Source organism: Pisolithus orientalis (genome assembly GCF_024613125.1).
Source record: "Pisolithus orientalis strain OTSU chromosome Unknown F5J12scaffold_49, whole genome shotgun sequence".
NCBI lineage: Eukaryota > Fungi > Basidiomycota > Agaricomycetes > Boletales > Pisolithaceae > Pisolithus > Pisolithus orientalis.
The window spans coordinates 60,283-75,523 of NW_026260830.1; the positions used below are offsets into that span (position 1 = coordinate 60,283).

The 15,241-nt window shown below is 46.5% G+C and overlaps 2 protein-coding genes across 2 annotated transcripts; both read left to right on the top strand.

Moving 5' to 3' along the window:
* Window positions 1-522: 522 nt before the first annotated feature.
* F5J12DRAFT_907373 (uncharacterized protein) lies at window positions 523-3,383 on the top strand (the record flags this gene model as incomplete). The annotated part of the gene is made up of 11 exons (XM_051748926.1): window positions 523-591; window positions 671-859; window positions 917-1,113; window positions 1,164-1,365; window positions 1,417-1,577; window positions 1,622-1,718; window positions 1,778-1,957; window positions 2,054-2,218; window positions 2,271-2,570; window positions 2,619-3,070; window positions 3,335-3,383. The coding sequence occupies 11 exons, from the start codon at window positions 523-525 to the stop codon at window positions 3,381-3,383; spliced, it is 2,061 nt and encodes a 686-aa protein (XP_051595709.1).
* Window positions 3,384-8,601: 5,218 nt separating this feature from the next.
* F5J12DRAFT_786101 (uncharacterized protein) lies at window positions 8,602-9,299 on the top strand (the record flags this gene model as incomplete). The annotated part of the gene is made up of 4 exons (XM_051743370.1): window positions 8,602-8,727; window positions 8,785-8,825; window positions 8,884-9,103; window positions 9,165-9,299. The coding sequence occupies 4 exons, from the start codon at window positions 8,602-8,604 to the stop codon at window positions 9,297-9,299; spliced, it is 522 nt and encodes a 173-aa protein (XP_051595710.1).
* Between the last annotated feature and the right edge of the window lie 5,942 nt (window positions 9,300-15,241).

Genomic DNA, 15,241 nt, shown 5'->3' on the forward strand with positions numbered 1-15,241 from the left:
TCAAGACTGAATTTCATCCCCGTAGTAAGTGCCCAACCCTTTTCCAATTCGCTGAAGAGTTCAGCCAGCAAAACCTCGAATGCATGCCCCCAGACCTGTGAGCCCTGGTGCACCCTTTTGCCTTCGGAGGGCGATTACATCTTTGCCTCGATCAGCCGTGGAAGCTGGGCTCAGCTCAAATCAAGTTGACTCCCTTCTCAAGTTGGTTCACTGTATAAGTCAAGGAACCACAAGTGTCATGCTACAGCAACTGATGCTGGGCTACAGTACTGCTTTGGATAGAGCTGGCAGGCACAGTTAACACATGGTAAACTCTTTGTTACTGGCATGCTTTTGATGTTTGGCTCACTTCCCAGTCATTTGTTAGTTCTCCAAGTTCAAAATTACCAGTGCCCTATAAGGGCAATGACATGTGACATTCCCTGTCCATATCTGCCCTCTGTGGGACTGGGCCCTCGACCTCTTGCAAAATTCCTCCCTTGCACCACACTTCATCTGGGATGCCCAACTGGCTCTTCAAACATGACAGTGAGAGATATGAGCACTTCTACACTGGAACCTTGGACAGGCAATCATTGGTGGGATATTCAAGTACATTGTAATTGATGTTATCTCATACCACTGTGCTTTGTAAATTTACTATCCGCTTTTTCGTGTTGTGCCAATAAAGTCATGGTTACCCAGTCATGTGGATAACATGGTCCCATTCGCATTTATAATTTATGCTGACAAGATGTGGCTATCATCCCATGGTACTGTCAAGGGCTACCCTGTTGTAGCACATTGTGCAAACCTCCCAGTTCATGTTCGCAATGGTGAGCAATATGGCAGTGGCTGCATCGTTGGCTGGCTTCTGATTGTGAGTACCATGCCTTCGTTTTTGAGCAATAGCGAATAGATCTAATGGGTTTTACAGGTTCCTGAGCTTGCAAAAGAAGAGGGAAAGACTGGCTATGCAAACTTCAAATGTGTCATCTGGCATACAGCATTTTTTCAGCTCCTTGAGAAGGTTGCAGAGCTCTCAAAGGTCGGTTATCTTCATGAATGCTATGACAAGGTTCTCTGCTGGCTCTTCCCACTTGTCCTTATCCTGTCTGCCAACTATGAAGAACTGTAGGTACTAACTTCTCTGTGACCTGATCGTACTTACCAGGCCTCCCTAGCTGTGTGATGACCCTTATACGAGGCACGAAGTCCAAGTGCCCTTGCCTGTTTTGTCTGGTCCCCTTGGAGCAGCTTTGGGATCTGAAGAAGACATATGAAATGCGTACTACTGAGCAACACAAAAGAGTGCTGGCATTATTCAAGGAGAAGAAGACAGTTGGTGAGAAGAAACTGAAGTCCCTCAGGTTACATCCTGTCAAGGTAGGTCTTTGACACATGTACTATGTTTACGACTGACGGAATGTACGATAGAACGCTTTTTGGTCAGTAGAACATTCAGAGCCTGAACAGGCTGCCAGTTTTGAGCCGCTTCACTCCCTGCATGGTGGCATGGGAGGCAAGCACATCCATGGGGAACTCAGGATTGTTGTCAGTGAGCTTGGCCGTGATTCCAAGACATGTTTAGAAGCACAGTAAGAATCTACTTAGTCTGTGGAATGGGTTAACTGTCACACAGAGTTTCTGCCTTTCCCCATTGGCAAGGCCTCGCACATTTTGATACAGTGATTCACATCACGTTTTCTGATGGAAATAAAATGCGAGATCTCACCAGGGTAAGTCAATTAGGACATGTTTAAATGTAGTTTGATGGCTAACAATCTCTCTGGTATAGCAATGTTTCTATGCCTCCCTCAACATTTTGACGCCGATGATGTCTCAAGCTGGGTATCAGTTACTTCATATGATCAGTAGCTACCTGCAACTCGATACCCTCATTGGACTTGATGTGCACACCGAGAAGACTCTTGGTATGATCAAAGATGAACTTCTCATCTTCAGGGATGAACTAAAGGTATTCTGTTTATCCAACCGTCTATTATCATGTAATGATTTTCTATAACAGTTGTACCAATCCTTCGTTTATCATTTGGATGATACAGATCTGAAGGATAATTGGAACTTTCCGAAGGCACATCTCTGGAAGCACGTTACCCGTGACATTCAAAGCAAAGGCGTTGTTCGTAACTACAGTGCCTGGCCCAATGAGAAAATGCATGGCCCGCTCAAAGACGCATACCAGGATCACTCAAATGGAAAGGATACTGCAGGGCAGGTACGATTTAAGTTCCTCTCACTTAGGCATTGTCTCATGATTTGTCACTCAGATTCTCCATGTTGACCACCACCGACTTGCAACCAAACTCATTCAGGCACGCATCAATGCAGAAAACGAGTGTGTTAACGATGCTACTGATGACGACAAGGACCACAACACAGTACTCGAAGGGAATGCCAAGCTCAGCGCACCCCAGCAGACTCACTCACTCTCTGATGTTGAGAACACTAACCAAAATGACCAGGCATTTGATGGATTCCATCAAAAGCTAGAAACTTTCCTCAACACTTGCCTCCTGACTTATGGGTTCCCCCTTGACAAGTGGATACAATTACAAGGAACACATACAGTATGTCCTCTTCCCTTTATATACAGACTTATCCACATTCCTCTGAAGATCCAGGAGTATCGATATTTGAAGGTCCAGTATGCTTCAATGGTGGACTGGGAGGTCACCATGAACTACCTCCGATGTAATCCAAGTTTCCATGGTCGGCCACGATATGATGGCACCCTCATTCAGCTTTTGGAGACCAAGACTGCTTTCGTTCAGCTCATATTCATGTTCACTTGTAAGGTTGCAGTGTTCGAAGACACTTTTCAGTTTGCCCTTGTTCAGCTGCTCACTGCTGGGACTGGAGTGCACAGGTTGAACCAAGATCTTCAACTTGTTCAAGTCAAAGCTGTATCTCGTGCAGCGTCAATATTCATTCCTGTGAAGTCGATCATTCGAGGCACATTGCTTTACCTGGATCTGAGCCACCATGGCAAGTTTTTGGTTGTTGAACACACTGATGGAGACATGTTCCTTCGCATGAGGGAATGGATTCAGACCCGGCCCCAAGCATGGTTGCCAACTGAACAGCCTTCAAGTTCTGACTCTGATCAAATGCCAGCTGAAATACAAAGTGATACTTCAGGTAAGTGATCCTCATTGTCATGCATTACTTCATCGAAACTGATGTAATTCTATACTATCATAGGGTCAGAGCAATTAGACGATCTTGGAGGGTTAGTGTCAGAATGAACATGGTTGGTTTGCACTATACATTTCCGTGTTCACCATGCTATTACCTCTTATTGCATCGTTGTATTTCTATTACTGCTGATAAGGTTGCCAGGGAGTGACCACATGGCATTGCAGCGATGGAAGAGTCAATGAAATGATGTCAAGTCACACCACATGTTAGTGTCCTGAGTAAACACAATTTGACATCGTCTCGCTGATATGCTTTTTTACATCACCAAGCGGCTGTCTTCTCGGACTTGAGGTGGGCTTGCAAGCTTTTAAGAAGGTCTGCGAGTGTAAAACAGACCCAGGCTAAGTAGTGACACTCTTGTCCCTGTTACCTTCCACTTGAATCATCTTCTGTTTTGCAGACATGCCTGAGGACTTCACACATGCACTTCATAGTGTCGATTTGGAATTTTCTGGATCTGACTCATGTTCAGACTGCTCTGACTCCAAGGACAACACTTCTGATCTCGAGGAGCTTCAAGAATGGCATCGAATCATGCATGAACCACCTCCAGATGCTAGTGCTCCCCAGCTACACATTGCACGTCACTTTCTTTTCATGTTCATTTAGTATTCTTACACTACAGTGACAGGTACTTGGCGCTACTCAGTTGGCATACTCAAAACTTCATGTTGAGATGAAGAAGCTACGAACTGACTACAACAGTCTACTCTCCACTCTCCCACAGAACTGCAAGAGAGCTGTGGAGAATAACCCAAACACGATGTTGGACAATAACATCGCTGCCCAAGCAAAAAAGTATTGTTTCTTCTACCATTTCTGGGTCCCGAAGGATGTTTTCCCACTCATGATTCCACCGCCCAGATATGATCTGAACGACCCCGCTCGTTGGAGTACGCCTGAATCAAGAATTATTGGCCTTAAGGTGGAACTCTATTCCATGCTACCTAGTGACCTCAAGGCCCGTGCAAGAACTTATAGCAACTTTGGCCGTGTGGTAAGTGAACGTTTACATCCCACAATTTGAATGCTAATGTTTATTGTTTCTAGTTTTCAAATGTGGTTGGGGCTGAAAGACCCAACATCCTCAAGCCCATCAAGGATAACGCACAGCAACTCTTCATGCACTTGGGCCTTAGTGCTGATTTATTCGCAGCTGAGAATTCAAGGATTCTACGAGGGTCAAATGAGGATGTGAAAGCATTGCTGAAGATGCACCCAGGGAGTGTTGGTACTCACTACACCCCTCTCTCCCTGATCCTCTTCCCCAAACCAGATGCTCTGGTGGCTAGGGACTTATTCAAATCCCAACTCCTAGTCAATGTAAGTTTTCTTCGCTACTCACAATTATACCTACATTAATTACTTCTGCAAGATCATCCGTGTCATGGTGTTTGGCAAGGGTGTCCTCACAGGCAAGCAAAGAGGTGGTCCACAGGGACAAGGTCAGAAACTGGGGATATCTGGTGCTTCGGCTGGTCTGATTGCCGTCGCTGCAACCTTTGTAAGTCTCGTGTCCCTATGTTCTTCTGGCCTGAATATTCTAACAGCCTTGGTATAACAGGCGCAGTACTTACTATCGAGTGACCGTGAGCTTACTACCATTGGGGAAGAAAGCAGACTCAAGTATCAGGACGACTTTGAGTATTTCATCGAACTATTAAGTGACCCATCAAAATGAGAGTGGTCATTGGAAGTGATGGAATTCATCAATCAAGGTGTGTGGAACACTTCTAGTTGTGCCTCTACTAATACTGTACTGGATTCATCCAACGTCGATGCCTCTGTAGCTCCTACATGGGAGTCCGACATCTTAGCACAATTGAACAGCCCCCAGCAGCCAACACCCCCTTCCCACATGCCCACTCCTGACTCAAGCTTCGACCCCAACCCTGCCTCCACTTCACGTCACATGTCAGAAGCAACCCAGGATTCTTCAGTTGTCATCTCTCAGACAAACTCCGTCTCCTCGGCGCTTTCAGTTGATGTTGCGAATCTTTCACTTGGAGGTAGTCAAACATCCATTCTACCATCCATGTCTGCTCATGGAAGGGAGTTTTCTGTCCAGGGATGACAACCTAGGATGGTTGAGGTCCCAGGGGCTGTGGTTGGAGCTATGCAGAACCCGCTGGCAGTGATTGCCCAGGAGCTGCCTACTAAGGAATGTTGTATCACCCGATGTAAGGTAAAGGGTAAGTAGTTGTATTGCCATAGTCAGCCATGTGAGCATGCAAATTTTGAGCTTTCTGGCTATGAACCCCTACTTTATGTGCTGTATGCGCTACCATGCCTTTGCAAATACAGTTGTCCTTTTCTTTGATTCCTTTGAATTGATGTGACGACTTTCAACCAACATATATCAGGTTTTGGAACATCAAGTTCAAATGGCCCCGTCTCCCTCTCATCACAACTGCCCTCACTGAAGAAATACCGCCCCATGTTGTGGGTGTTCGTACTGTCATCTGCATCTTTATCAAATCCCAGTCGTGCCGGTGACATCTCTGGCGAAGAAGTGGCTATTAAGCTCAAGTCTGTCAAAGCAAAGCACCCACAGTTGGTTCATAAATATGTGTTTCATTTTTCTCTCATCTAATTCACATCTCCAGACTTCTCATTCTCTCTCTCAATTTCATCCATCGCGACACAAAGCCACACAATCCCCTGATGGGGATTGGGAAATGAGCAACCAAGTCAGCACCACTGACCTCAGTTTTGCAAAGGAGTACCATGACCCCAAGACTCATCTGCATATCTGGTGTATGGGGAACAAGAACCTCACAGGAACTGCCTATTGTACCTCAATAATAACACTCACTTTATGGTTGAACAGGCCTGCCATGATGACTTGGGGTCCCTTGCTTACATCCTCATGTATTTCCTCTGTGTGCACTTCCCCAACGAGGCATTAAGCCTGCCACAAGGAAGCAGGAGTATGAGAATTGTATGGTGGAGGAAAAGGTGACTACTTCCACAGACTTGCTGTGCTGCAGCTTCTCAAATGATTTTGACGTATTCTTAGATTACACTCAAGCACTTCGGTTCGACAACAAACCTGACTACTCCTACCTCCGCAAGCTCTTCTGCGACCTCTTCGTTCACAAGGGTTTCCAGTATGACTTCGTCTTTGGCTGGAGTGTTCAGCACGGTGTTCCAAAGGATGGTAGTGCCAGAACGAGTCAGAAGGTGAGCGCTGGCAGAAGATAGGTGGTCCAAGAGGAAGAAGACCACCATGCCAGTGACAGGATGTAGGTGCTGCACCCATTCCCACTCCTTTATCGTCTGACTCTCTATATTGTTGTTGGGCTTCGTTCGCAGACCTGTTAGCTGCAAGCCAATGCTACTTGTGCTGTACACCAACAATGTGGTGCAACTCATGGAAGGGAAGGTGATATTTGGTAAAGGACATGTTCATGCTTTTCTGATTTGTGCTGGGTGCAACTGGGATTGGGGGTGGAGGGAAGTGGTAAGGTTACTCGGTCATGATTGGTCAAAGTTTGCAGTTGGGATGGCACACCTGGTGGGTCATTCTGCAGTGGAATTGGGGTCATTTAGGGCACTTCCTGGCCTTGCGATTGGCCCAAGGCAAGCCTTGTTGAACCTACCATTCTGTTCAATGTCTGCTCTCAATTCGTCTGTTCCATGGTACAATGGGATCGCCATCGTATCTGGATCGATCATTTTGTATAGCACAGACGCTCTTTTCTTCCAAGCTATCCTGATCTCCCTCTGGGGAGTGAAAAGGGTGGGTGCCTATTCCATTCTCGCTTTTCCAGACTCTCCCCCTTCAGTGCCATCCTCATACAACATATACTACTACATTTGCTTCTTCATGTCCCTTCCATGACCGTATATGCTCTTTTTTTCCCACTCCTGTTTTCCTTTGTGTGGTTGATCAATGTAGTACTTGCACAGACACGCTGTGTCACGGCTTCCTGAACGAATCTGGCATATTCCTCCATTACATTTGGGCACTCCACTGGTTTGACAACAACCCTGACTACTCCCACCCCCGCAGGTTCCAATTCTACAACCCTTCGTTCATGGGGGTTTCCAGTACAACTATACCTTTGACTGGAATACACTCGAGCACTTTGGTTTGACAATGAACCCAACTACTCCTACCTATGCAGGCTCTTTCGAGACCTCTTCCTTCACGAGGGTTTTCAGTGCGACCATGTCTTCAACTAGGGCATTTAGCACGGTACTTCCACAGGCTTGCTGTACCACAGCTCCCCAAGTGAATTCAGCATTCTCCTCAACTATGCTCAAGCACTTCAATTCGATGACAAGCCCGACTACTCCTACCTTCGCAAGCTCTTCTGCAAGGGTTTCCAGTACGACTATGACTTCGACCGGAGCATTCAGCGTGGTGGTCCTGAGGATGGTAGTGCCAGAGCAATTCAGAAGGCAAGTGCTAGCAAAAGAAAGGTAGTTTGAACAGCACCTATTGGCATCTGAAGACTTGCCCACAAAAATCTTCCTTGTATTATGTTTTTTCACCAGGTTATTCTTGGATGGCACATGTACCCACCCAGCCTTCGAATATGGAGGTGTCCACTTTTGCCCCACCAGCTCTTTGGTGAAGGATTTCCCGCTCCCCATATTTGTTTTGTTCATAGAGCCCAGTTTCCGTTACAGTCTGTTTCGATTCTGGTGGTACAAACACATTGTATACAACATTGTTGATATTTTTCCCTCCCCAGTCGTGCAGGGTATGAATTCATATCTACATTACTCCCTTCTACATTTCCAAGATGGCAATCACGAACAGTATTCCAATTAATACCTGCAGCATTAAATTAAAACAGTAATACAGTTGTCATTATCTCTACATACTTCATGTAATGCTCTCTTGTTTGGCACATGTACAATATGAAGAAACAGTCGCTGAATAAATTTTGTGATGGACTCAAGCAATTCAATATCTCGAATCTCAATGTCCAGAGGGGGATTACCATTTTGGGGCAATTATATAAGCTTCCAGCTATAATACGTGTGAGGTCGGAACTTGAAACATGTTTTTTCATTCAACTACCACTGTTGTTACATGTCAATGGCCAGCCACACACCCCAGTCTGCCGCTGCCCCCGACAGCAAAGACACAGGTGACCCAAACCAACCAACGGATGTGCCCACCCAGCACTGCAACTAATTTTACCACTTGATTTCAGGACAAGCATTTACTGTCTCGTCACTTTACATCGTGTTGCCTGCTCCTTAGGTCAGTTGTTCCTAGCTTCCCATCCCAATTTAATACCATCTCACTGCCAGTCATGCAGCAACACCCTGGACTAGACACCATCCCTGGTTGCCAACCTAGTCCAAGTTACAGAGTCTTCAATGTTACTCCCTCAGATTCCCAACTATGTTGTATGTCCCCCTGCTCTCTGACCGTTGACCATGCTGGGTACCTGGGGAGTCGCTATCCCATCCCTGCCACTACTGTTTTCATTACCCCATTTCCCTCTGTCCAATGGCATCAGTACATGGGCCTATCCAAGCAGCACACGCGTCATCATTCCACCTGTACACAGCCTCTCAGATCTGTGCTATGAATCCCCTTCTCCCCAGTTGCCAATCTAGGCCAAGTTACGCAGTCTGGTGTCACTCCCTCCAATTCCCAAGTATGTTGTATGTCCCCCTGCACTTGTTATCACTGCTCTCTGACCGTTGACTGTGCAGGGTACCTGTGGAGTTGCTATCCCCATTCCCTCCCACTGTCACTTTCCGTTACCCCATTTCCCTCTGTCCACTGGCATCGGTACATGGGCCTATCCAAGCAGTACACTCATCATCATTCCGCCCTGTACACAGCCCTTCGGACCTGTGCTATGAATCCCCTTCTCTGGTTGCCAACTTAGCCCGAGTTATGCAGTCTGGTGTCACTTCCTCCGATCCCCAAGTATGTCATATGTCCCCATACACTTGTTGTTATCCCTGCTTTCTGACTGTTGACCATGCAGACCACCTGTGGAGTCAAGACAATCCCCATCCTCCCACTACCGCTTTCTGCTACCCCATTTACCCTCCGTCCAATGGCATTGGTACATAGGCCTGTCCGACCAGCACAGCCATCATTCTGCGCTGTATGCAACTGACCTACTCCGCATAATACTAACCTCGATATTCTATGAGTGGGCTGGTAAAGATTAGCAGTACAGACAAGACCTCAGTGATGGATTACAGTAATATTAGCAATATTGCAATAGGGATTAGGGTTACAATGAAAATAATAGTACTGCAATGCAGATTATGTCGTCTTACAATGAAAATGACGGTATTGCAATACAGCCTTACACATTACAATGGTGAAAATAGTTTGCAATGGTAGTACAATAACATTGCAACTACAGCTGCCTAGCAAGTCATTGTCAGGCACTTCAGTCAGCAGGCAATGGCTAACAATAGCATTGCAATCATGTGTTCCCAGCACAGAGTGGCCGGCCATTGTCAGGCATTCCAATCAGCAACCCCTGGATTACACTGCCATGCCAATGAAAACTTTACCCATTGGCAGGGCACTAACATACGTCATCCATTGTAATTACATACAGTCACGTGTAATGGCTGTGATTTTTTTCCGACAGACATGACACATGTGACTGCAAGAAGCCGAAAAGGGGTGACCCCTGATGCAGGCATAACACCTTTGGAATTCTTCCCACTCATGGCCTCATGTTTCATCCCACCCCCTTTTAGCTTCAGAGTTTTTCCCAACCTCCAACATGTCCCTTGGCCATCAATAAGCTGATCCAAAAAATTCCATATTCACCCAGAGACATCAATAAGCTGATCTGGAATTCTGCATCCAAGCCACTGCCCAGCCACATCACCAGTAATCCATGCCAATCACCTCTAAAAACTCCAGTTCCCCCTGTCACCCAAAATTCCACAAATCATCCTTTGTACCCATGGGCTCTTCCCTTCTGCTGTTCTGCCCTTCCTGCCAGCTCTGCCTCTCACCTGTACACATACCCTTGTTCTGTTGGAAGATACCCCCCCTTGCCTTTGTTCCTTTTACTCTCATTTACCACTCTCCAGACTGTTTCACATGCATTTGTACTTCACTGACATCTGTCATCCTTTCCTTTGTTTTCCAGCCTTTTAGTTTTTCTGCCCCACTTTACTCCAATTCATACCCACATCCCATGTACTATATAATTCTGCTGTAGTGTCAGAAAAATACTGACCCACTTTTCAGAGTCACTATCTGTGTGTGCTTTGCAAGTTCAAGAGTCCTCAGAGTCTAAAAGCATCCATTGAGTCTACAGTGTCTACAGTGTCTTCAGTGTTCTCCATGCCTCCTGCATTCTCCAGTCTATCACACCTTTTCTTGTGTCTCCCTCACCTCAGAAACACTCTTCTTATTGTGTAACTGCCTCTTGGAACTCCATATACCCAACTCACTGTTGCTTGCATGTCAACAATCCTTCAGAATTAAATTCTGCAAACCTCACACATATACCCCATCCCTTCTAGTGTAATCCTCAACTTCTCCTTCCACTCAGCACCCCTTGGGACAATCCTAGGGAATTGCCTCTACAGTCTGCCTCTAGTTGCATGCTTCCCAGAATCATGTCCCACACTGGCCTCATCCACACCATTTGATGGCACAGCCTGAAGGGTGGTGGCACTGTATGTTTTCCTTCATCTGATGACCAGCTTAACCAATTTCCATTTTAGCCCATACTGTTGAACAGCATCTACAATGCATGGGAGATCCTGAGAAGCAAAAGTTCAATGTGAAAGTTGGATATATCCTACCTCAAGAAGCAGGCACTTGTCCTAGTGGAAACACATCTTCAATGATACTGTCAAAAAGATGAAAATGGGTGCTAGACTATTGCTAGGGCACAGTTTGAACTCCAGGCAATCTATCTGCTACAAGAGCCCTGCATGCCCAAAGTGCAATGATACCAGCATAGAAATTGCCAGACTGTCAAGTCTGGGCCTACTCCAACCAACTCCAACATGAAACAGGGTCTGGGGAGAGGTGTGGAAGCAAGTCCAACACAGTCAAATGGAACTCTGGCTAGCAGAGGATCAGCAAGAACAAGGTCTGCCAAGGCAGAAGCAGAATGGAGTGAGGGCATCAGGTTTAGCTCATGCACTATGTCATAACTGTGCATTCAATCTAAGTCCTTACTCACTCCACACCCTCTTCCACCAGTCATTCACTCACTCTGCACCAACTCCACCCAACTTCTGTCAGTTGCAAACCATCTCCACTCCAACAGCTGTTGGACTTGTGTTGCTCTCCTACCAGACCAAACAGACCATTCTCTGAGGGGTCATGTGACTACCTTCAGACTCCTCCCTGACAGTGCACAGTCAGGTATTCTGCAGTGTGTGCACTGCATGGTCCAGCACCTGGACTGTTTCCTTTTCTGGATGTTCTATGTTACCTGTTTGTGTGTCCTCCATCTACCCTTCATTCATTGTCTAGGAAGTTTTACTTGAAAATTTCTGGGTCTCTGTATGTCAGTTCTGATTCTGATTACTGTACCTCTGTAGTAGTATAAAAGCATGTACCGTACTCTGCTGTTCCTCAGTATGAATATCAACTTAATTCCTACTCCCTCTGTCTCCATCTTCTGTCTGTCAGAGTTACCTCTGTCTTTCTGTCTGTACTCTCCCTCTGAAATATGAGGGCTGAGAGCATGCAAGGGGGTAGCACATGAGCTAAACCCAATGCCCTCACTCTGCTCTGCCTTTATCTCAGTGGACTTCATTCCTGCCAACACTCTGCCAGTCAGAGTTCAGTTCTTTCTGTCAGACTTGCTTCCAAACCTCTCCCCAGCCCTTGCTTAGTGTCAGAGTTGGTCGGAGCAGGCCTGGACTTGACAGTATATTCATACTCACACTTGTACAATCTCACTTTTTGTCTCCCAAAAAACTTACACCATTATGAGAACTCAAGCTCAATCCCAGAGAGAGGTCACTGAGAACCTTGCTGTTGTGCTAGCTAATCTGCATTGACTCCCTTCCATCATTGAACAGTTCTAATCATTCTCCACTTGATGCCACTCTCATTCTGAAGGCAAAAGTGCTTTGCAGGCTGGTTGCTCTGACCTCCACCTGACCACTTTCCATACTCCATCTCCTCATAACCAAGATGATGGACCCAACCCTGACCCTGGTGACCCTGATGGTGATCCCAGCAGTGGGGGCAGTGGTGACAGGGATATCCCTGAAGACCTGGCTGAGCTGCCAGAGGATCCCCTCATAGCTCTTGCTAGAGCTGTCCATGTACTTGGATGGTCTAGTTTGCACACTGGGGACTGTGCTCCAAAAACCAAAGTCCATGAGCCTGACACCTTTGACAGCTCCAACCCTAGGAAACTCCATGAGTTCCTCATACAATGCAAGCTGAACTTCCAGGACTGCCCCTGCACATTCTGCTCTGACAGAGCAAAGGTTATGTTCACTCAGTCTTATCTTAAGGGTATGGCTCTGGCTTGGTTTGAGCCAGACCTACTAAACCCTGACAATTATGACTGCCCACTCTGGATGGACAACTATCATGAGTTCTTACAAGAGCTCACAACTAATTTTGGTCTGCATGATACCATAGTGGATGCCATCCAACAACTTGAAAACCTCACTATGAAAGACAGTTCTTGAATTACCAAATATGTTGTGGAGTTCAATCACTGGGCTTCACAGGTCAAAGACTATGGTGTCAGTGCACTCTGCCACCACTTTTATAGCAGACTGCCAGACTGCATCAAGGATGAGATCACCTGTGTAGGAAAACCTCTACCCTTGCACAACTCCACAAGCTTACTCAGACTGTCAATGCATGCTACTGGGAGTGTAAAGCAGAGATCTTGCACACCACCAGGTCTGCCACTGACAAGTCACAGCCTTCCAGCTCCAACAACAAGTCTAAATCATCATCCTCTGCCTCCACTCCAAAGTCTGACACCAAGGGCAAGGGCAAACAGAAAGATCTGCCCAAGTCCAACACATCCAAGTCTGATATTGCCCATCTTCTGGGCAAGGATGGAAAACTCACCTCCACTGAATGCCAGCATAGGGTGGAGAACAACCTCTGCCTCTTCTGTGGCAAGGCTGGCAAACTCACCTCTGCTGAATGCCAGTGTAGGGTGGAGAACAACCTCTGCCTCTTCTGTGGCAAGGCTGGCCACTCCACTAAGGACTGTCCCAAGTCTACCTCTTGCACAGCCAAAGCATGTGCAGCTACAGCTGGAACTCCACCTCCTCCACTCACAGAGAAGGCAGAGCCAAAAAATTAGTCCACTCCTCCAGGGAGCTCACACAGCCTGGAGGAAGTGTTGATCCCAACTGTGCACAACTGGATGTCCAACTCAACATGTCTGCTCTCTCTAGCCCCAATTCATTACTTCTGTCTGTAACTCTTCTTGATTACTCTGTTGATACTTTTTCTGTGTTGATCAATTCTGGCTCTTCTCATTGTTTTGTAGACCCATCCATAATCAAACAATATGCTATTCCTGTTTCCTCCATTTCTCTGCCAGTTCCACTCTGCTTGTTTGATGGTAGTACAAATGCTGTTGTTTCTCAAGAGGTAGATCTTTCCCTCCACTTTCCTTCTGGTGATGTCAACTCTGTTTCATTTTATGTTACTCCATTGGATTCTTCATGTTTGCTGGTGTTAGGACACAACTGGCTCACCCACTTCAATCCACTGATTGACTGGGTACTGGGCAGTGTGTTGTTCAAACCATTGTTACAGGGAATGCTGACACCCCAGGCACCTTCATCTCCTTCCACTGTGACCTCCACTCCAGATCTGACACCCCCTGCTCCATCTGCAGTTCCATCTGCACCTCTGACAGACTTGCCGCACTCTGCTCCACTTGTCTCACTCATCAATGCTGCTGCATATGTCAGAGCCTGTGCTCTCCCTGGCTCTAAACAGTTCTGCTTGCAGCTCTCCACTGATGATGTGAAGCTTCATGCATCCTCTGCTTCTTCTCCACCTCCTGACCTCTCCTCGGTCCCTCCTGAGTATCACAAGTTTGCTGACATCTTTAGTAAAGAAAAGGCTACTGAACTTCTGCCACACCACTTGTTTGATCTCAAGATCAACCTTGAGGAAGGAGCTTCTCCACCCATTGGCATGATCTACTCTCTGTCTCCACCAGAGCTTGAAGCTCTCCACACCTTCATTGACAAGCACCTTGGCTATGGTTTCATCAAGCAGTCCACCTCCACTCACAGTGCCCCTGTCCTCTTTGTAAAGAAGAAGGACAGTTCACTCTGCCTCTGCATAGACTATCAAGGAGTCAATAAAATCACGAAAAAAGACTGCTATCTGCTGCTGCTCATCTCCAACCTACTCGACTCCCCAAGCCACACTAAAGTCTACACCAAGATAGACCTCCACCATGCCTATCATCTAGTCCACATCACAGATGGAGATGAGTGGAAAACAGCTTTCTGCACTCATTGTGGTTCTTATGAGTGGTGGGTAATGCCATTCGGTCTGACTAATGCACCTGTGGCTTTCCAGAAATTTGTTAATAGCATCTTTGCAGCCATGCTTGATGTCTGTGTCATGGTATACCTTGATGACATCCTAATTTACTTGCAGGATGTGGAGCTGCACCATGAACATGTGGAAGAGGTACTCTGCTACCTTCAAAAGCATGGTCCTTATGCCAAGCCAGAGAAGTGTGAGTTTCACTCTGACTCTGTCAAGTACCTTGGTTATGTTCTTTCTCCCTCTGGTCTTGCCGTGTCCACTGAGAGGGTTCAGGCAGTCTGCAACTGGCCTGAGCTGCAGAAGGTGTGGGACATCCAATCTTTCCTTGGCTTCACAAACTTCTACAGACAATTCATTAATAACTACTCTGACATCATTGTTCCACTCACTCACCTCACATGAAAGGGTGCTCCTTGGAACTTTTCCAAGGAGTGTCACTCCACCTTCCTCCACCTGAAGGATGCCTTCAGCTCTGCTCCTGTCCTCACACACTGGGCTCCTGACACTCTGCTTACAGTTGAAACTGATTCCTCTGACTATGCTATTGCTGGCATTTTGTCGATCACC